The sequence below is a fragment of the Oppia nitens genome, unplaced genomic scaffold (assembly GCF_028296485.1).
Source record: "Oppia nitens isolate AA-2021 unplaced genomic scaffold, nextdenovo-longstitch-racon4-pilon3 scaffold1_pilon_pilon_pilon, whole genome shotgun sequence".
Lineage (NCBI taxonomy): Eukaryota > Metazoa > Arthropoda > Arachnida > Sarcoptiformes > Oppiidae > Oppia > Oppia nitens.
In genome coordinates this window covers 3,198,506-3,221,705 of record NW_026533199.1, presented here as the reverse complement: position 1 = coordinate 3,221,705, position 23,200 = coordinate 3,198,506, and the positions used below count along the sequence as shown (strand labels likewise).

General features: G+C 32.8%; 1 protein-coding gene across 5 annotated transcripts; it reads left to right on the top strand.

Annotated features, from left to right (window-relative positions):
• The first annotated feature begins 528 nt into the window (after positions 1-528).
• On the top strand, positions 529-23,096 carry LOC128952746 (B-cell lymphoma/leukemia 11B-like). 5 transcript variants are annotated; one of them, XM_054298183.1, is made up of 4 exons: positions 529-1,173; positions 3,070-3,277; positions 16,210-16,746; positions 20,456-23,096. In XM_054298183.1, the coding sequence occupies exons 2-4, from the start codon at positions 3,226-3,228 to the stop codon at positions 23,047-23,049; spliced, it is 3,183 nt and encodes a 1,060-aa protein (XP_054154158.1). In that variant the 5' UTR covers positions 529-1,173; positions 3,070-3,225; the 3' UTR covers positions 23,050-23,096. The 5 variants fall into 5 exon arrangements, with proteins under 5 accessions (XP_054154158.1, XP_054154160.1, XP_054154159.1 ...); XM_054298185.1 differs by lacking the exon at positions 529-1,173 and adding an exon at positions 2,642-2,732; XM_054298184.1 differs by lacking the exon at positions 529-1,173 and adding an exon at positions 2,851-2,955.
• Positions 23,097-23,200: the final 104 nt, after the last annotated feature.

Genomic DNA, 23,200 nt, shown 5'->3' with positions numbered 1-23,200 from the left:
GATATAATAGAGTGATGCACATCACTGGAGACTGTCATCACTGTTTTCTTTAGTGTTTTTAACATTTTTAGTCAACTTTTTATTGCCTCAGTTTTAAAACATGTGTTAATCAGTCGAGAGTTAAAATTATTTCATTGAAAAATATTTTTATATCATACAAATAATAATTTCATTGAATTATATCTAGCAATCAGTTTATAAAACATTGATAGCACTTCTCTCTCTCTCTCTCTCTCTCTCTCTCTCTCTCTCTCTCTCTCTCTCTCTCTCTCTCTCTCTCTCTCTCTATGTTGTGATAAAACATAGTGTGAGACAAATGGAGAATATTATAGATTTCCTTAAATATGAAAACTATTGTCACAAAAACTGAACGAAAAATTAAATGAATTAATGAATGAATGAATGCATCAGTTTTTATGTGTAACTCTTTTTTATGTCTATTGATCTTAAAGTTCTTATAGTAAATGAATGGTTGGGTGAAGTCATATATAGTTGATGACTATTAGTGTGGATACTGTGGATGAGCTGCCGGTGCTGTCGTATGGTATCATCTTAGGGCTGATGAGATGGTTGTCTTGAGTGCCCTGCGGTCGTGTGTGAGTGAGAGACCAATCAGTCGGTGTGGGGGTGACCTGTGGTCTGCGACGTGTAAGCCGTGACCACTCCTCTATTGGATTGCCATAGAGTGGGGAATGTGTGGGGAATGCGCACAAAAACCAATGTATTGGTGATAGTGATAGAGTAATACCAGTGCAGACACACAACTGCAATGACTGTACTGGCAATGCATTCGGTCATTGATAGCTGTTGTGGAGCCAACTCACCAACACATCCAATGCTACGGTAATGCACTGTCACTCTCACCAACAATACTACCAGTACTACCAGCTCTGCTCCCAATGTGTGCTCAAAATGTTATTTTAGGGACACTTATCGTACCCAAAGTTATATCACTATATTATGTTGTGTTCAATGCATTTCGTAATCAAATGACGAGTTTATTAAACTTAACACAACTTTAAGGCCTACTTTTTTCAGCTAAAAACTTACCACAAATTTTTAAGTGCGACCCAACTTTACACCAACTTTGGAGACAACTAAAAGGCAAGGGATAACTGTTTATTGATATACCGTTTCAAACTACAACATATCATCCAATTAACTACAAAAATTGTAAATAAAACATTTTTAAAATTTATTTTTAATTATTTATATTTTCTAATTAAATTAGTTTTTTAATTTTTAAAGTAATAATTTTCTTACAATTATTYATTAATAATTTTTATTAGTTTTTATAACTTGTTAGTATGATATTAGTAAATGTTATTATTATTATTATTTATAATTAATGTGTTTTATTCAATGTGTGTCCAAACAGCTGAATAACTTTTTCAATTGTGGGCGAAACACACACATACGACTCATATATATATATATATTTATTTATTTATATATTTTGTATAACTGTATATATAAACAAAATTGAAAATTTCCTTTTAAATTAAGCCATCGCTATAAACTAAAATAATTTTTTAAAAAGTGAATCTCTAATACATAAAAAATCTAATAATTGATGTTATTTTTTTAATTGCACAATAAGTTGATAATATCATTACAAAAAATAAATAGTAAAAATATATATAAATAAAAATTGTATTTACAATATATAATAATTGTCCGATTCTTGTGTTAACTTTCGACATGAAATGATAGCTGAAGTGTCACTGACCTGTTCTTATCAATACTGAAAACACATATCAATTAAACACTGGAAAAGCTTTTTTAGAAAAAATATTATATACAAAAAAATACAAATAATTTATTATTACAGACGTGTTTGCACTAGCATTTCGATGTACTTTTTTGGACGCATACATACATACTTATAACAGCATACATATAAAATACACATAAGTTATACAGTACTTGTATATACAGTATGTATGCTAACTGTTCTGTAATAATGTCAACAAGTCCTTCGACAACTATACAGTAAATCTCTAATATAGCACTCAATAGCTATCATAACTTTGTTTGAGAGACAACTAACGGCACAAAACATTTATATGGAATCAACAAAAAAATGTTTGATAAGAAAAACGGACAAAAACTGATAAAACGCTTTAATATCCTTATATAACGAGACAACCAGTATTATAGTGACTATTAATTATACTTATATATCAATTTCTTTGAAAAAATTATTATTATTTAATACAATTATTTTCTTTAAAAAAATTGTATTCTGTTTTTAAGCAAATTAGTTTGAAAACAAATACTATTATACTTATATCATACAGTATTAAAAAACTGCTTACAAATTAATAATGAAAAATTGATTCAAGAATTACTGCGAGAAATTCAATGAATGAATGCATTTATAAAAACACAATAAAAATCAATATTAAAGTGAATACAAACTAATTATAAGAATTTTTTTTTCTAAAGAGAAATGTGAAAACTTTTTTCTATTTTATTTTGTAAACTAAGATTTTAGTGAATAAACTAAATGAAATGCAAACAAACAAAAATTATTAGTTATGGTGTTATCAATGTTTTGTGCAATTGATTACTAAAAATTATAAGAATTAGTCAATAGTATAATATAGTAGTCATTATAAGTGGTATTAAGTGTTGTGTAAAGTAAGGGTACACCAGTTGGCTATCACTCTGAGAGAGCCGATAGCTATATTCACAGCACATGATAGTTTGGGGTCTTGAGTTCGTCTCGTGTGAGTCTTGTATGGACAGCCCCCTCGCCTGTTGGCGTAACCATAACGTAACAGTGCGTTTGTGGTGTTTCCTTGGCTTCCAGTCCGGCCATCTTTCTGCCAGTGCTTAGCGTTTGTTGAAAGCCATTGCAAGCCATAAATCGAGACAAACACCACACAAACACATACACATCCACTCAATACACACACACATACATAACATATACACCACTGGTATTGTAGTGTCAGTAGTGCTTTACATAGCATACAGTTTTAAATATTATATATCATATATTTTGTTTGTGTATTGCTCTGTAATGCTTGTGATTCAACTTATATTTATATATTCAATATACAGACACTTCAAGTCTCAACACATTCAACACCAAAAGTGAGACCCAATGTGAAGCATATACAGCAAACCAGTGCTTTAACTTTAACACAACTGGACCACTGGACACGAGACCATCGTAACAGTGCCGAAACAGTGACTGTCTGGACACCGGTCACAACAATGTCTCGCCGAAAACAGGAGAAGCCTCAGCCCCGTAAACGACTAGTCAATTGTAAGTTCAAAACAAACTTTTTTTCATTACTTATTTATATAATTAAACATTTTTGTTTTGTCTTATTTATATTAATATATAATTTATATACATTGTATATAACTTTATTATTAATATGACCAAAGCTAATGGTCAGTTCTATTGTATATGAATAGGGTGTGGCTATTCATTAGGTATAAAATTTATTGATATTATTATATGATTAAAAAAGCACAGAAAATGAAAGTAAAGGAAATAAAACTGTGTTTATAAAATGTTAGCCAACAGTAACCAACACTAAACAGCACTGAATTTTTTTTACTCATATATAATGACAAACTTTTTTTATATATATATATACATATAACTTATGCCTTGAATGCCTAACTTTGTTGTATAAATACTGCATATATATTGTACTATTGACTATACCTAACAACTGCTGTAACTGGACTTAAAGTATGTGTAATGCTATTTGAAAAATAGCTTACAATCAGTCAAACAGATAGATAGCAAAGCGTCTCATTTTTGCCATACTTGGAGTCACATTGCAGTTGGACTGGCATTTCACTCACATTACCATATATTACACAATCACTTATTAACACAAACTTTTAGTAAACATAAAAATGATTATTATTTTTATTATTGCAATTATTGCCAATATTTATAACGTCTATAATATCTAAAATATAATCGCTAAACGCATTGTATTACCGAATTTTTTTTAGTTTTCTGGTAATCAGTGCTTATATAACAAATGGGTTAAGTTATTACTGTAAACTTAAAACTTGAATAAAATATATTGAAAATTTATTTGTTATATATATATATATATTTACAGTAAATGAGTATATTATCAGCTCTCTCTCTCTCTCTCTCTCTCTCTCCCCCTCACACACACACACACACACACACTCACATACACTTCAGGAAAACTTAAATTAAAGTGCGATTATTTTATGAATTTATAATTTTTAAGATTTTATTTTGATTTTTACTTTCAAAATCATATCATACAAATCAAAAATATAATTTAATGTTTGTTTGAGTAATTTTGTTGTTGTTAATTATAACAAGTCGTTAACCTCTTTATTAATAAAAAATAGTATTTCAATGTTTCAATTAATAATAATAATAGTAATGATAATAAATTTGATTAAACATTTTTGAATGTGACGGACAATCAAAATATAATATTTCAATAAATATATTAAATTTCTATTATATAAACTATTTTTTATTCATTTGTTTCATATATTTAATATATTGTATGAAATTATTGGTTATTAGCGATATGTATAGTCACTACTAAATGCATGTAATGGTGTCAGAGCTCTTCAAAATCGATTTATTATTCATTGTCGCAGAAATTGTATATATTTTCCCTCATTGAGAGAGATATAACATATAATTTAATGTTTGTATATAATGTGTTGCAAAGTGAATATACAAGTGTCAAAAAATAAAATAAAATGGATATATAAAAAAATAAATTTTTATATCACAATAATATAATGTTTTATATGTTTAAATTGGTTGTAATAGTGACGAAACAGTGAAATAAATAATACAATGAAATTAATGGCAATCATTGGTATCTCATATTTGTGTGAATTAAAGCTGATGTGATACATACACACATATATCATACATTGAAACACACACACATACATACATACATACACACACACACACACACACACACACACACACACACAGCATTTGTCCAAAGTCACGATGACTGAGCTCTCCTCTTAATATGTGTCCCCCAATACCCCTCCCAATGCCTAAAACACTATCACAAATGATCACAACTATATATACATAAATTTATATAAAATTGAATGCCTTGAATGGCATCTCCAATATAATGAATGTATCGTAATAGCCCAGGTGAATTTTATTTGCAATTTTATTGGCGCTGCCCATCACTCACTCACTCACACACACACACATAGACTTGAAATGGTATAACAATTTAATATACATATACTTTGTTTGAAGTCTCCATACATACTCTCCATTGAGTTTTGTTTTAATTTTCAAGTCTATTATAAACTGTTTGTTCACTATATGACTGACTATAAGCAGCTGCGATGGCAAACATTACTTTATATAATATAATAATTGCAAACACATCGGCACACATATACCACTCAATAAATATGATAGCATTTTGATTCTCTATTTTTTAATACATGTATTACTTTTACATTAAATAATAAGAGTGCCCCTAATAAATGCAGGTACCATTATTGACTGTACTATCTTTCTACCTACCTTTCCAACTACCATAGACTGTCTCTATAACTATATTTATATATGATATGATATGATTGGTACATTTATTGGTCGCTATATTATTTGCCAGATGTGTGTATTGTATATGTATGTACTGTATATATGCAATATCTGTGACTGGTGTGAATGTCCACTACTTTAAATTAAACAAATTTTTATATAAAATATATATTGAATTTTTATTTGCACATTAGTTGTTAGTATTTGTTGCCAGGATATGTACCAAACACACAGTCATTTACTATGAAATAATTGTCATATAAAGTGAGGGCATAATAATCTGATGGCCGGCATTTCATTTCATTTGTATTATTATTATTAAAAGTTTTTTCACACAATATTTTTTTATTATACATGTATGAAAAATTGTAAATCACTAAAAATGGGTGATATATTGAAAATTGTTATTATTTAAAATTATTTTATTATAAATGTTATAAATCTTTTGGATAAAATTTGCAGACTTTCGGTATTATTATTAATAAAAGATTCCTTTTGTATAAAGGGGTCCAAAATGAAAGGTCGTATTGAAAGGAAAGTAGTTTTATTCAATGAATTTAAGAGCAAATGTTGAGTTACATAAGCGCTGCTATTATTAGATTTGTTGGTCTGACCGGAGCATAGCGGGCATAGTCATAGCCACACCATAACTGGTGAACATGTTTGATAGATAAACAGCTGCTTTTATATCAAATCATTTACTTATGTTGAATTGCATGCCTTCCTTGGCATCACATTCTGCAGTACTATTGACCCCTCTATCTCTTGCGTCCCGAACCCCCTACAGCTGCACTTCCTTTAGCAGTGGTTCGGGTCCATCCATGAAGTGATGCGATGCTAGTGCTAGTGCTAGTGCTGGTCCGTTTGATTGTGACCCCTCTCCCTTTATAAGGACCCCCATTGCAGTCCCTCTTCTATCAAATTGAATGTTCCTTCTTATAAATATCTCTCATATCTTTCTCCTGTTCTCTCTCTCTCTCTCTCTCTCTCTCTCTCTCATGCAATATGTGTGTAAAGCGTGAATATATATCTAAAAAAGTGCGATCACAGCAACAATTGAGTGCTGCGCCTAAACCTAATGCTCTGGTGTTGTGTTTTGGCCGCGCAGTTGGTCTTTGACGAGAAGTTTTGGTTTCTTTTTTAAGCACAACTTCTCTCTCATGTCTGTTATGTTCATTGCATCTCAAGGTTTATACAAAAGGAGAGCTCATATGTTGAGGGGAAAAGCAGTTTTGCATTAAAGGGGGAAACAATTCAACTGAAGGCCCAACGCATCCAATGTTTGTATATATTGTCGACTATTACTCAACTATTACTTGTATGTGTATAGCCTTAGATAAGAGGAGAGCCACTTCTCGGACCACTAAATATTGCTGACGGCGTGTCCATAGAGAAGCCATTCAAACCAGTAGTGAAGGTCATGAAAATATAAAAAACTAAACAAAAAGGAATTTATTGTACACCTGATGTACTCTTGTACTGATCCGGTGGGGGTCAGTAGGGGGTCTACTTCACCATTGCTTCGTCAAACAAATCTTATTCTCACAGATACGACAACACATACACACAGTTATGCAATGACTTTATGGTTGAGGCTATTCTTAACTATCGTCAACCCCTGTATCTCAGTGTGAATGCTGTGCTAGAAATTAACGCAAATATAATGTCAATACAATGATGTCATGTCATAGGGCGCGACTGACACACACGTCCGCCACTATCAGTGCACACAGATATCCACAATTTTATAACGACATATACACTACTTTTCCTCATAAAATGAGTTAACATTTATTTAGATTGTTTTCCCTAATGCCGTCCTGTTTGACGACAATCCGACAATTTTTTACCGGACTCTACGGGACGGGACACTAATCGATACATACTATCAGTACACCAAAGGAGTGTTGCTTTATATTTTGGTAACTCTTTTCCTTCCGTTGAATACATTTCTGAGAAATACATTGATATTAGCAATTGATATATGACTTTATATAGTAGTACTTACCAGTAGTAGTAGTGTTAGAGTTAGAGAGCTGTTAGTCTGGGCGTTGTTATACCTTTGAGGCAATATTACAATGCAATGAAATGATCAAAATTGATGCTCCCGTTGCTCCTGAAAAAAGTGGTTCGCTTTTGTTGYTCATAGGCTTCATTACTAACTGGCCCTACCTCTCAAATATTATAAATAATTAGCTTAAATTAAAAGCAAAAGTATATAATGCTTATAAAATTTAGAAATTTTTAATTTAAACAATGCCATAAACCTTATATTATTATAAATACGATATGAAAACAAAATTTATTTATCAAAAATATTTTTCAACTCATATTACAAGAGCTTTTTTCATTGAGACCATACTCGACTCGACCCCCCATTCCCTGGGCTCTCATAGTTTAGGAATGGCTACCAAACATTTATATTATATATGAGTTCCCATCGAGTCATTCAAATGATGCATCTCTTCATGAAGTTGTTGACCCAATCATTGAATGCAATAGTGTTGCACATAAAAGGCAGTTTTAGGGGCTATTTGGGGGGACAACAGGTAACCACGTTATGCAACAAATGTATGAATCTTTCAAACGTAATGTGGCCTCAAAACAGATCAAATCAGACCTAAAAATCTCATTGAATATCAGTTATGACCGCAACATTACTACCAGTTCTCTACTATCTATTGCATAACTCTCTCATACAGTATATAGTATTACATCTATGCTTTAACATACTCTAAACATTTATACATATATTATTTAATTGAGTACTTATGACACCAGTAATTATATAACAAATTAAATAACTTTTGGCATACAATCAATTATAGAAATAATTTATGTGCACATAATTGCCCATTTGAAGGGTCAGATTGGGGACGAGTGGGTCGAGTACTGGTGAATGGTGCCCATCATCATCATTACCATTGCTTAGTTACCAGTTTTTTCACTAACCTTATGAATGTATAGATAATATTATGAAATACTTGTAATATTACATTACATATACACTGCTTTTAATTTCATTTCTTACAAATCTTATGGTAAGTTTTGTTGATTGTTTGTCTAAAATGGTATGAAATTGTTAAGCACTGGCACTGGGTGTTGGCCCACAACTTGCCTGTCCTTATGTAAGCGTAGGCTTGGCTAAATGACCATGACTATCAAATGTAGGATGTAGTGTATATGTTGTCAATGCATTCAAACGTAAGAGTTGGCTCAACACATACTTGGGATGGGCTCTTAATTGCAGTCCATCTCCACATGAAGTCAACCTTTTCATGGGTTTTACAACAGATATGTATAAAAAAATGTTTTCATATAAAAAACATAAAAAAATGTTTGTTCTCATTATATTTAAAAAATAAAATACATTATTGTGTTTGCATTGATTAGTATTTAATGCTTTTTCTGTTAATAAGTGGCAGTCATTTATTCATTGAGTACAACCATCTCAACTACAGTACCACTCAATGATAGGGCTGTCAGTTGCTGTGCAGTCCATTTCAATGAGTCAGACTATAATCGAGACATTCAGAATAACATGATATCCATGACCTTGAGGTCAGGCGATTATTATGGCGAAAAATGCCCCCCTATTTGGCCAAACATAGGAACGCCTATTAATAAAATAAAACATCTCTCTCTCTCTCTCTCTCTCTCTCTCTCTCTCTCTCTCTCTCTCTCTCTCTCTCTCAGCTTTATTATATTATAACAGATGTAATGTTTAAATATTAGGCACAAAACTCATTGGCAAAACACTTGACCTCAAATCGCATTAAAACTAAACATTTTTTATTTATTATAAGTACTCTTCATTACTGAAGAAATTTCTTTTAGTAAAACTAAAGCCACGAATTTCTGCTATTTATTAGTGAAATGTTAAAAACTCCACATTTTTGAGAAAATATTTTTTGCTTATTGTATATATAAACCATTAGTGACATAACAGTTATTTTATGAAATTTAAGCGAATTTTAATAATTTTTTTCAAAATTAATATTACAAGTATATAATTAGCATAAGTTTGGGAATTTCTGACCATTTGATTATTATTTTTTGTTTTTTTATTATATTTGAATATATATTTGCTTTTRAAAATGTTTACATATTTCCCATAATCCTATTCTGTATTTAAAAATCAACAGATATATTATTTAATATTAAAGCTATTTAATAATATAAAACAAAAATATTATAATTAATATATTGTTACTTAAAATGGGATTTATTTTTGAACATATTATTTCAGTGAAAGTTGCAAATTATACATAATATTGTTTATATATATTGTGCAGTATATTTGGGTACTTTTTTTAAAAAAATGTTTTTCATGATTTCCCAACAAATTCTAACTTTACATTGCATTTGACATATTTTTTGTTTTATATATTTATAATGTCCTATTAAATACTATGATAGCATATACTCATAGCATTTAAACGTTTATGTAATCACATGCAAAATGTTTGGAAAAAGTGTTGTTTTAAAATATAATTACATGTAATATACGCAAAAATTGATGTTATTATATAGCTGTTAGGTTATCATTTAAAAAACAAATATAATTATTACTAAAGTAAATTCAGTTTCATTCATTCATATATTAATATATACAGTATATGAATAAAAATTGAGAGCAAATACTTTAGATTCAGTGTATTGTACACTAATTATTATTATTATTATTAAGTAGTTTTATTGTTATTTTTATTTACATTTATTACTTGGATATTTTTTTCTGTATATAAATTTACTATAATATATATTATATAGATTAGTTGTTCACATAATATCTGCAAATTCATGAACTTGTCGTTATTTTTTTTAATTTAATATTTTAAAAATTTATGCAAACATGACTGTGATTTTTTTGTTGATGTTTGTTATATTGGTAATTAACTATTAGTATTTTCATTAGTATAAACTATAACGACAGTAAATGAATTTAATTATAAAAATTTTCTTAGAGATTTATTATTTTTTTTAAATCCTAATGTTTATAATTTATTAATTATTATTTTGAAACTAAAAAAGTTTTTAGTGACAGTTATTTCCATTTGAAATGTTTCAATATATGTCAAACATATTTTTCAAATGTTGGCAAACTTTTATTTGGCAAAAACATAAATTAGTGTATTTTTTGAGAGCACAACATAATTATATAATATTATAACATATAGTGACCGGAAAATTGCATCAAAAATTGGTTTTTTGAAAATCTATTCAGTCATTTTGGTGGACTTATTGTATACTTTTTTTGTGTACAAATGAGTCGTTATACAATAAAAGGCTATCACTATTGAATGCAGTGATCCATTAATTAATTTAAAGTATTTTGTATGTAATGTAAGGTATTATGCAATTTATAATAAACTAAATAATAGTTTGCATCGATCGTCCATAAGATGTACTAAAAGTTAAGAGATGTGTAACCAGTTGTTGGCCTCTTTGCGACCACTTTTGAATGGATGGCATCTCATCCGAGTGATAGCACACACACTGTTATGTAATATGCTGTATATATGCTGTATATATAGAGAGAGGCATTTGATGGACGGTCAAGCACCTGCCTGTGGGCACAATCAAAACATTTGAGAGCCCAAACTGGTCTGATTTGTTGCTCCGGGTGGACATTCCTTCACTTGCATAACTTGATGACCTTTCATAATCTCAAACCACTCATTCAAAGCCCACAACAAGACTCGCAACAAAAATCTTTTAGACAGATATCACATATTTATTATATGCTATTTAAAAGATTTATACAAATGTTTAACGAATCACCTTTTGAGAGGTCATTGCAATGCTCTTTGTTTTTTTGTTTCATAATATTTGTTCAAAACATTTAAAAAACTTTTTGTTTTGTTTTTTATCAATTATTGAATCGTAAGCATTAGTGCCAAATGCCAGTCAATGAATGACCGCCACATGGATTAGCTTATAGACAGTCAGTCTGAGAGTGTGTTTTAAGGTTTTAGGTCTGAGATATGCACTCATTATTTGTAAGTCATATCACTTGAGAAAAGTTATGTTTTCCCTGTGCTCTAACGGAATCCCGACTTTACTGTATGGTCTGCCGGTCGACGACCTTCACTTCGTCCCTTGTGCTTCAAATGCTGATCACATCACTGTAGCCCAGATAACACTCCCTTCCCCTCACTTTTTTCTGGCTATAAGTTCCTTCAAAGTACAGTTTGGTCCATAATGTTTAGGTTTAGGTCATCAGATATTTGTATGTAATATAAGTTATAATATAATACATAATATATACGTAACGTTTAGGAAATAGAAAAGGAGGCAAAAGAGGCCCGAAATGTATTTCAACTCAATTGCCGGTCATTCGCCTCTGCCTTTCAATGCTATTTCTATCACAGCTCTCTCTCTCTCTCTCTCTCTCTCTCTCTCTCTCTTTCTCTCACTTACTCACTCTGTTGTCCGCCTGTTGTCCCCCTCTTGTGAATCTGAAAGGCAGCCAAAGATACAGACTCTCTCATGGGAGCGACAGAAAAGAAATGCACAAATGGATGGAAAGGCCTATCAATGCCTTAACAGGCATTCACAGTAAGACCAGAGAGAGAGAGAGAGAGAGAGAGAGAGAGAGAGAGAGAGAGAGAGAGAGAGAGAGAGAGAGAGAGAGAGAGAGAGAGAGAGAGAGAGAGAGAGAGAGAGAGAGAGAGAGAGAGAGAGCTATACTTAAACTTAAAGCCAGAGACATATTGAGTGAAAGGGAAATATTGTATTGCATTTGTATTACGTCTTCTCCTCTCTTAATGTTTAGTTATATATGATTAGCAGCACTGGTAGCTTCAAAAGAGTGTATATTAGTATAATATATGTTGTATGTATATATCCATTAAGGAATTGCTTACTATAAATTTGGCACAAAGTGTAGTACCAGTCAGTAATGGAGTGTCAGTGAGGGTCTGGGCTGTTGGGCTGTTAGGTATGATTGACCGCAAAGGACGTGATGTCTAAAGTGAGGAATCGATGCGAATCGTGTGAATCACTTAAATAACAAATTGAGTCCACAAATGATGCCTAAAAACTGACTGATGATAAAAATGTAGTGAAAAATATCATCTGTTATACACTATTGACTACTGACTTATTTATTGAAGGCCTTAATGCTTGTTGTGTTTCACTAAAAACCTTACAACACATGCAATGCATATATAAAACGATATAAATATAACACAGAGTTCAACAACGAATGACTATATTATCTGACAAAATGTCTCAAAACGGCTACAAAAGCCAACAAATATTATCATATCATTGAAGGCACTGATAGTATAAGCCATTACATCCATCAACAGAAGCACAGGGAGGCCATAGAAAGTCATAACGAAAGGAAGAAAACTTAGTTTTAAAATCATTATACTTATGACCATTCATTTGCATCATTCAGTCCTTTTTTGAATCATTTTCTATGGCAACATATGTACTATCATTGTATCTCATAATAATAATATACACCGTTATTATGCCCGGCGCTCATTCAATGCCACAACAGCTCTCAATGATAGAAATGTTGATCCATTCCCCCTCCAGTATGACGTTCCCCTTTAATGTAGCTTGTTGTTTTATTAGAAAGTCACGAATTTATCTCAAGGGGATGAAATTTGCTTTTATTTTATAATAAACATAACGTTACTTTTATTACATATATATATATATACAACTCAACTATATATATATATACCTACTCTTATATATATATTTATATATCGATACAACTATATTATGTAATAAAATGTAATGAATGTAATGTATATAAATTTTAAGTTATTCCTAGTTTGCAATGCATATAATTGTATGATATTTTGCCAAATACAGTATTTAGCAATAAGACGACTAATTATTATTATTATGAGTGCAAACTCAAGAATATTCAACTGTTATCTCTACTATTGCTTTAGTTGTGTCGAGACTTTACTAAATTTATGGCAAGAGTTGTGATTCACTACAAGACAGACATTCAAACATTTTATTTATTTGTATTTTTTTCATTAGAGAAGTCGATAGTCAACATTATTCTCTTGATTTTTAATTTTTTCTAACTATTAATCATTTATTTTATTATTGATATATTAGTATAACAATTATAAATATTTTTTATTATTTATCGCCTCATTAAATATAAGGTTAGATAATATTATAGAAAAAGAGGAAATGGATTGTTCGGGTGTTTCATAAATGAGATAAAAAATTAATAAATGAAATGATTGTGTCCTCGTCTCAAGCCTGAGACAACCACCCAATCAAACAATAGACACCTTAATAGCCACATAAATACAATGGTATGGTATTGTCAATGTGTTTAATAGTGAACGAGTAGGTGAACATTGGATGCCATTCAGTGCTTATTGCATACCGTGTTTGGGCATAGCGTTAGTGTTGGGCCATTAAGCGCCTGTATGTATATGTAGAGAGTATGTAATGTTTATATAACGCACTTTTATCATGAGTTATGTTATCTCATCTTAAGGTACCTAAAAGTAAGGCTCACTTCTGGCAAAAGTACATTTCGGCACACATTATGTTTGTCTGTTTGGCGAATGCGATGCACTGTTAGCTAACATTTAGCGCATTTTAAACCTCATATTGCCATTTGACTGCCTGTGCTGACTGCAAGTGCTCTCAGAGATGTACTGTTGTTTGCCTATGAGAGGCATTTGAGCTAAAAATAAGTTTTAGGCTACTCTTTGCCAGTTAAGGTCAGGTCCGCTGCAGACCAGCTAATTATAGAAGAGTGGAATGTCTGTGTGCACTACCAGTGCTGGCAATTGTTGGCAGTGATGACTGTGTTGGCTGAGCACTGTTACTCTTCATTACTCTATTTGCTTATGTAATGCCTTTTGCTTTTCAAGTGAGTTGAAGTCATTTCTGACAAAACACACGTGTATTGAAATAGAAAGTAAAGTTGAGATGAAATGAGATGAAAATGTTTGGACCCACACCCACACCCAAACCCAATTCACTCAATACAGACTAGTTTTAGAGCAGTTCAGCTAACTTTAGCACAACAAATACAATCCCTGTGTTGGATATCAGCCCATGAGTTCATGTCGAGCACACCGTGCAATGAGACAGAAGTTGATAAGCAATAATAAAGCCAATAGTGATCACTAATGCCTTAATACTAGTGCTTTGCAATCACTATCACTAATATCTTTGCTTTCAATGAGAGTTACATTCTTTTCTTCTCTCTTTCCMTTTTGGACTCCTTTTGTCATTTGGATCCCACATTACATTATATACCATATACTGTATATACAGTTATATATATACTCCTATTCCCCTGTATTGACATTGCATTACATTATATGCCATTTGGGAATTGATTGCACCAAATCATATAACTGTATTGTACTATTTAGTAGAGCCATCAATACAATTAGTTTTCTACTATCACTGCTACTAATATCTGACCAGAAATAAAACAATTCACACGACCGGCCAATCCATTACCAAATTTGTTAAGCACTTGATATGTTTAGTCCATTTGTTAGGTAATAGTTATATGAATGAATATGTTAAACAAATACAAAGTACATTCAAACACTGGTATATACTGTACAATATGACACACAATGTTACCTAAATTTTTACTTTCAAACAAATGTTATATTGAGATAAATGTTATTATAATAATAGTATTGTACATTGATTTTTATCACGATTTTATTAAATTTGTGCAAAACATGAAAACTTGTTTTTTATTTATCCTATTTTGTACTACTTTTTGTGTTAGTATTGTTTGTATGTGTTGTGTAATTGAATGACCAAAAAAATGTTACTCTGCTTTTTTTTGATGGCAACCACAGCTGCAACACATTGGAGTCAACTGTTGTTTTTTTTAAATATATATACTGTATATAACTTTTATAGCATTTAATAAAAATATTGTTGACTACTCTAATGGTCAGATTTTTTGTAGAAATGCTTTTTGATTATCAATGAATTGACACCAATTGATATGAATGACTGATTATTATATTGTTAAGGTTTAGGTTAGCCATCGTATAGCACAGTATAACCATAGAGTGAGAGGGCTATCATAACAAAAAGCCAATGCGTTTGTTATGTTATACTCTTGACTTTGCCAATGACTTGACGGCTTCACTGGTCATCCGGTTGACCCAAATTTGATTACCAACACTACTGTATTTGAATAGCATTAGTAAACAACTTATGGTCAGTTGCAAGGACTTTACACTTAACTTTTAGACCATCGGTCGGTTACGACTGGCATTTGAACAGTCAGTTTGAAAGCTAACTGTTTGTCAAAATTGACTATTTGTTAATATGACTCAATGGTCTGCATTTGCGTATACGACTCAAGGTCTGGTCCGGTCCACTAACTTTGCAATAATGACCTATAAATGTCTAGACCAGGGGCTCACTCAGCCCTAAACTTTTGAGTGCTTCCACTTGGCTTATGTATCACTTGTGGTACAGTTGTGTCCACTTTATGCCATGCGTTTCATACAAACAAATACCACACAATGTGTAACTTGTAGTGTATTTTGATTTCTTGAGAAATATACACAAAACAAATGTTAAATTATTGTCTCAACTTTTTTTTAACACATCCAACAAAAAAAGACAATTTGTTGTAATGTTCTCTTCTTTGGCTTCTGTTTTAGCTCTCGAGGAGACATCACTGTCGACGCCAATGAGTATTACAGCGAACATCGATGGCACACAAGAAGACTGTGCAACGCGTGACCAACAAAAAGATCACCAGTTGTTATGTCAGGATATTCTTGTTTGTGGTATTTGTCAGCGAGAGTTTGCATTACAAGATATATTGAAGTTTATATCACATAAAGTGAACTCTTGTAGTAATAAAGAAAATTGTAGATTAAATGCTTTCAACAATACCAGTGATGATGACTTGGATGATATGGACAATGAGTTACCAGTTGATGGTGAAGACAACAACAATGAGACGGACAATAACGGTGTAAATGAGTCGTCTGTTGTGAAAAAACAACAAACAACTAGTATTATAAACAACACTCAAAGAAATAAATTAATTAATTTAAGACATAATCGATATCACAATCATCGTAGTCAACAAAGTCTGTCCAATTGTGACACCAATTCAAGTCCAACACAACGTGCAAATACCGGTGAAAAGCCAACTGTTGCCGACAAACAAACATATACTATAAATTCAGGTAATTATTACATATTAACAAACATACGTGACTCACATCTTGATTACATCCCTCTCTCTCTCTCTCTCTCTCTCTCTCTCTCTCTCTCTCTCTCTCTCTCTCTCTCTCTCTCTCTCTCACTCACTCATTCACTCACTCACTCACTCACTTACTCTCTGAGCTCACTCTTGCGTTTATTAAAACATAGTTTTCTCTTTATTTCTCTTTTATTATTATTATTAGTATTAATATATAGTATATTATGTCATAAATAAATTGTGTTTAACTGTGATCTCATTACATTATATACTCACATATATTATCTCAAAATGCAAATTACTTTTTTATACAAATGCGAGAATATTATTGCCAAACACAAGAAAATGTTTTTTCTTCAATACGTTTATTGAATAAAATGTTGTATTGATATTCAATTTTTATTCATAAATTTTATAATTTAAATATATTTTATTTGAATCCATAACGTATGATATAATACCTAGAAATATAAGTTGACATCAGGAACCGTTATAGTGATCGCCCCCATATGTGCCACAGATATATTTTAGAGTAAAACCAGCGTTATTATAATTTAGCAAACAATGTCCCCACAATATATACAGTATATGACTGCACCTCTCTTAGGGTGACCGGCCCAGGAAGTGGAGGAATTGAGCTTAAAATTGTTACCAACTTTTTTTAGCGTTTGTCTCTCTCTCTCTCACACACACACACACACTCACTCACTCTCTTTCTCTTCTAGAGTTTTCATGTATAGAGAAAATGCTAAGAAAAGTCCAAAAATTGAATGTTAGCGATGAGACAGACAGASAGAGAGAGAGAGAGAGAGAGAGAGAGAGAGAGAGAGAGAGAGAGAGAGAGAGAGAGAGAGACCAGTCAGTCGAACTTGTATGAGGCCGTCACCCTTGACTCGCCCATCCATTGTATGGCACCTCAAGAAATACTATGTGTGTCATTGCTTGTGATATTGAGTGCCAAGCAATATGCAATACCGTGCCATATATGCAATAGTTATATTTATATATACGGTATACATATAGCCATAGTTTATATTTTGGTACCGATTTTCTAAAATAAAATAAATGCAAAGCCATTTTGACAGCACTAGTGTTAGCGTCCGGTCTCGCCTCGTCTCACTGCCCGACCATCTGCCACATCATATATATATATGCTTTACATATAAGTTATACCTTTTATATTGCCTAACATGGGGTCAAATTAAAATAAAATTAAAGTTAAAATAAAACGAAATAATATAAATTGATAAATAATAATAATTTCTATATATATAGATATTGAATGTATTTGTGTTAAAATTTGGTTAAGCGTGTAAATAGACTATTGAATAGACTGTCCAAAACATAGGGGTCTGAATGGAGTGAAGATTTATTAGGTGTTAAATGTTTAGTTCAACACTTTGAAAGCCATTTGCCACTCGACCTCATACTTACTCTCCTCTCACCCACACAATGGGCACCAAAGACTCTTTAGACTCGGACCATATATTGGCACAAAAGGCCATACAAGTCATTGCCACGACTGCCACCCACTACTATAGACCTCTTGAATAGTGTACTTCTCAACACAAATACAGTATTATTTGATAAAATGACTTTACTATTACTCGACTATTTGTAGTCCAGGATTTATGGCCCCAACAAGCGATTGAAAGCTACCTAAACACATACTAAAGTGACCGTATTATCAGTTTATAGACTTGTAAATGGTATCGATCTGTACTGTAGATCCCTAAATGCTTGTTATATCCATATAATATTTTACATCGACTTTTTATATTGTATACACACATACAGTACATAATTTTATATAATAGACATACATTTTAAAATATAAACATAATATAAGATAGCAGTCAGTGTTTAGGGGCTATCGGTTGGCATGAATTGCACAATGAATTTGAATGGTTTTTACTATATTCTGGTGATATCAACAAAATAAAAAAAGATGCAGAAAAAGAGTGATCGTATGGTGTATGGTATTGGATCCACTCCCAGGTTATTCATAGCGGTTCGCGTGACGAGATGTCATTTCCGATTAACAACCAAATCCAACACACATCCAACAAACACGCGCCTAAACCTCTATCTTTCTCCCATTTCTCTCTCTCTCTCTCAATTCCCCATCTTTTTACTCCCTTCTCGCACTCACTTCTCATATACTCAACTCACAGACCTTCAGGGGTTTTAAAATGTGCTAAAAAACCATTTATTGATTTTTATATGAAATAATGTTTAAAAATGTTCATAAAAGTAAAAAATATTTATTATATATATACTGAATAAAGAAATGGACACACATTTGTAGACAACCATATATTCACCCATAATAGTAATGTACACACAGTTTATGTCATTGCACTGGCAATATTGCACAGACAAGTTAGGGCAACATATAATAGTATATACTGTGTGTATACTTTTTATTTATGCAAATGATTGATCAGATATATTGCTTAGTACTGTACTATACCATAACATTGCAAACATATACATACCGTATAGCAAAGGAATATCCATTTTACTATCTATTTGTCGATTATATAGCTTTTTATTTGAAAATTTTTCTCAAACTGCTCTACTATTTCACCACAATTGAAATGAATTGTGGAAAAAATGTTTAGCTTTTTTTATTGTATTGAAGTTTTTGGGTTTTGATTAAGTTTTTTTTTTGGCTCAGGATTTAGAGTTTTTTTTTCAATGTATGTGTTGTTTTAGATTTATATTGAATTTGTTAGGGGAATAAAAAATTTAGTCTACATTTGAAAAAAAATCAAACGGCAGATACACATTGACATAGGAATAGGAGTTTAGGAGTGAGAGTACGGGAAAGGCGAGTGTATTGGCAGTGCTTGCAGGAGGTCCTGACAGAGATGGATGATCGCCGATGTGATGACCGCTTGCAAACTGCCAGCGCTTTAATTTCCTCTTAAACTTTCACTACTCGTCTCTCTCACTGTCGCTGTTACATCTATTTTGTCTATGATTTGCATATATTTTACTCCCTGTCCTTTACTCTACTCTCTCTCTCTCTCTYTCTCTCTCTCTCTCTCTCTCTCTCTCTCTCTCTCTCTCTCTCTGTCTCTCTCTCTCTCTCTCTCTCTCTCCCCCGACTACAGTATTAGGCGAAAAAACTATTTTTCAAATGTATAGCCATAAGTTATATTAAAAAAGTCAATAATTTAAAATTTAGATACATTAACTGTTAAAATCTCACTAATTATAAACTACAGACTATGGGGTCGATGATTAAATTGTTGATTAATAAATTGACAAAAATTAATGTTTATTAATGACATTAAGCAGTCATTCAATATATATATATATATATATTTCCCAATACTAATGTTTAATGTCTCAATTACCAGCTTTGATATTATAAAATAAGCACAAAAATTATATAATAATAATTTTTATAATGATAATCACCCATTAAAATATTATTTTATTTATTTTGAAGTCATTTAATATTTAAAATATTTTTTACCACAAAATAAACTTTAATTTGTATTTAATTTACACATATTATTGAAAAATTATCATTAATTTGTTGACTATTTATGATCTCTATTTGTTGATCAAAATTTAATAGTAATTTCATTTCCTTTACATTAACCAATTTGTTTGACAATTAATTTATTTGATAATAATTAACATTTTATTAACATTTTAATTACTATTCAATTATTTAGAGCCTATAAGTCATATGTGTAGTACATGTAAGCAAGTGTTTACTTCTTCATGGCTTCTCATACAACACGTGCAGAACCTTCACGGCCTCAAGATTTATGTCGATATATTTAATAGCGAACCGTCGATATTACCGCCTATTGATGGTCACCACTTGCGCCCTCACTCTCGCTCTCATTCTCACTCTCAGAGTAACAATAAATCTTTGAGTGGGTCGGGTAGTGGCCATTCAACCGGTCATTCAACCGGTTACTCAACCGGTCACTTAACCGGTCACTCAACGAGTCATTCAACGGGTCAATCAATGGTCAATAATACGTTGAATCACTCGGCGCTAAATCTGTTGCGAATGCCTTTAAGTGAACGTCAATTCCCGGTCCAATCATTTATAGCCGCTGCGGCCGCGGCTGCTGTTGGTCGCAGTAGTGGGTCATCTACTAGTCATTCAGAGATATTTGGTGGATCTAATGTCTCGTCAACATTGAATCATTCGGTTAGCGGCATGTTTTCCGATACCCATAATTTGTTTACTAATAGTGCACCTCCCGACTCGACATCGACGGCCAAGGGTTCGCCTGGAAGTTCGGGTCGACACCAAACCAATACCAGTCTCGCATTACCGCCTCCGCCGTCTCTTTCGTTTGATACACATTTAGATTTTTATTCGCAGCGATTGCGTCAATTGGCCGGAGCCACGAGTCCAGCGAGCGGTACTAACATAATATCACCGGCAAGAAAGTTGACGCCTCCTTTCAATTTGCAAATGTCTTCCTCTAATACGAAAACCTCGCCAACTGTATCAATGACCACATCGATAGCCTCGCTATCCGAAAGGTCAGGCACTCCGACAGCATTACTGCAACCCTCGAGTCCTAAATCCAAGTCCTGTGAATTTTGTGGCAAATCGTTTCGGTTTATGAGTAATCTTATTGTTCACAGGCGTTCCCATACGGGAGAGAAGCCCTTCAAATGTCATATTTGTAACCACGCGTGCACTCAAGCGTCCAAATTGAAGAGGCATATGAAGACACATCTTAGAGAACGCAATAATATAACCATCAGTGGTCTCAACTTAACTAACTCTCACAGCAATTGTTTGGACAATAATACCGATTCTGTCAACTCGGCGCCCGATTCGTCCACTCCTTCCTCAAAGCATAACTCAAGTCTTCCAACAACTACCACAACAAATGGTGTGGATTTAGACTTAATGGACGAAGACGATGATATTGATGAAGAAGAAGAAGTCGAAGATGAAGATGAGGAAGTAGATGAAGAGGGTGTTGAAGGAGAAGAACCGGAAAATGGTGAGACGTCTCGTTCATCTAGCCTTGAGATGGTCGCTGAAGACTTGTCCCGAACTACTCGGACACCGAACGAGAAGTCAAATAAAAACGACAGTCCTTTAAATGCAAACAATCGTACTTCAAATGCAGTGCAATCATTATTGGGTGAAGTCATGGAAAAAATAGGCTTAACAGACATCCAACAGTACAACGAGGCCTACAAACAGGCACTCGAGGAAAGTGTGAAGAATGCGGTCACTTCTGGTGGTTCACTCAAACAGGAGAGACCCTCTTCTTCATCGAGTCATTTGTCTTCAACTGAACACAATCACAATACCAGTGCTCTGAATATCAATAATATATTAAAGCACTCGAAGTCTCATTCGTCACCTTTTTCTCATTCACATCACTCACCCCACCATTTATCTCATTCGGCTACCAGTCCTCACCGTCAGTCCTTTAATGAAATAGTGGCCGGAATCGGGAATTCAAATACTTCTTCTGTGAATTCCGCCAACAGTTTATTGAGTGCCTTTGATCATCACAACCCTTTTGATCCAAAACGTCTCAAATTAGACTTCAATGCGGCGTCCGATCAGAGAGACCCACTTTATGCCGGTCTTTGGCTGCCATCAGTGGCCGCCAATCCATTTACAGCCTCTTTTGCTCATCACTTATCATCCGCCGCTACAGACTCAGTGGCGGCTGAATTGGTCCGAAACAAAGTAGTGGACAGCAGTGCCTTTAGTAAGAATTCATCGTCGACTTCGAGCGGTAGTCCCCGTCCCGGGCCTTCCAGTTCTATACGAAATCTACAGACACCTCCATCTCAATTAATGCATAGCAATAGCAATACATCGCCGACGGCCAACAATTTACGTGCGGCCAGTACACCACCGAGTAGTGAGCGACGCAAAGAGCATCACCACCGAAGCCGTAACGACACGTGCGAGTACTGCGGCAAAGTGTTCAAGAATTGCTCTAATCTTACGGTTCACAGGCGGTCACATACGGGAGAGAAGCCCTATAAGTGTGAGTTGTGTTCATATGCTTGCGCCCAGAGCTCTAAACTAACCCGACATATGAAAACTCACGGCCGACTCGGCAAAGATGTCTACAAATGCCGGTTCTGTGAAATGCCGTTTTCGGTGCCGTCGACTTTGGAAAAGCATATGAGAAAGTGTGTCGTCAACCAAAATAGTAACTCCGGTCTCACCATCGGTGTCAACAGTGAACTGGCACTCATGGCTCTACACCACTCGTTATCTAACACCAGCACCGGTAGCAATGATAAAGACTCGGACTCGTAATTATTATTCCTAACATTTTATAAATTAATATAAATATAAAATATTATTATATAATATAAATTAATTATTTCTTAATGGTTTTTACTAACCAAAAGACTAGTTTTGTTTTGTTAGTAAGTTTGATGTCAATTGTTATAACATTTTATAAAAA

Excerpts from the sequence above, each read along its gene's own strand:
- LOC128952746 (XM_054298183.1), top strand. The coding sequence starts at position 3,226 with ATGTCTCGCCGAAAACAGGAGAAGCCTCAGCCCCGTAAACGACTAGTC. Across the intron at positions 3,278-16,209 it reads CCGTAAACGACTAGTCAATT|CTCTCGAGGAGACATCACTG; the intron begins GTAAGTTCAAAA and ends CTTCTGTTTTAG. Across the intron at positions 16,747-20,455 it reads AACATATACTATAAATTCAG|AGCCTATAAGTCATATGTGT; the intron begins GTAATTATTACA and ends TCAATTATTTAG.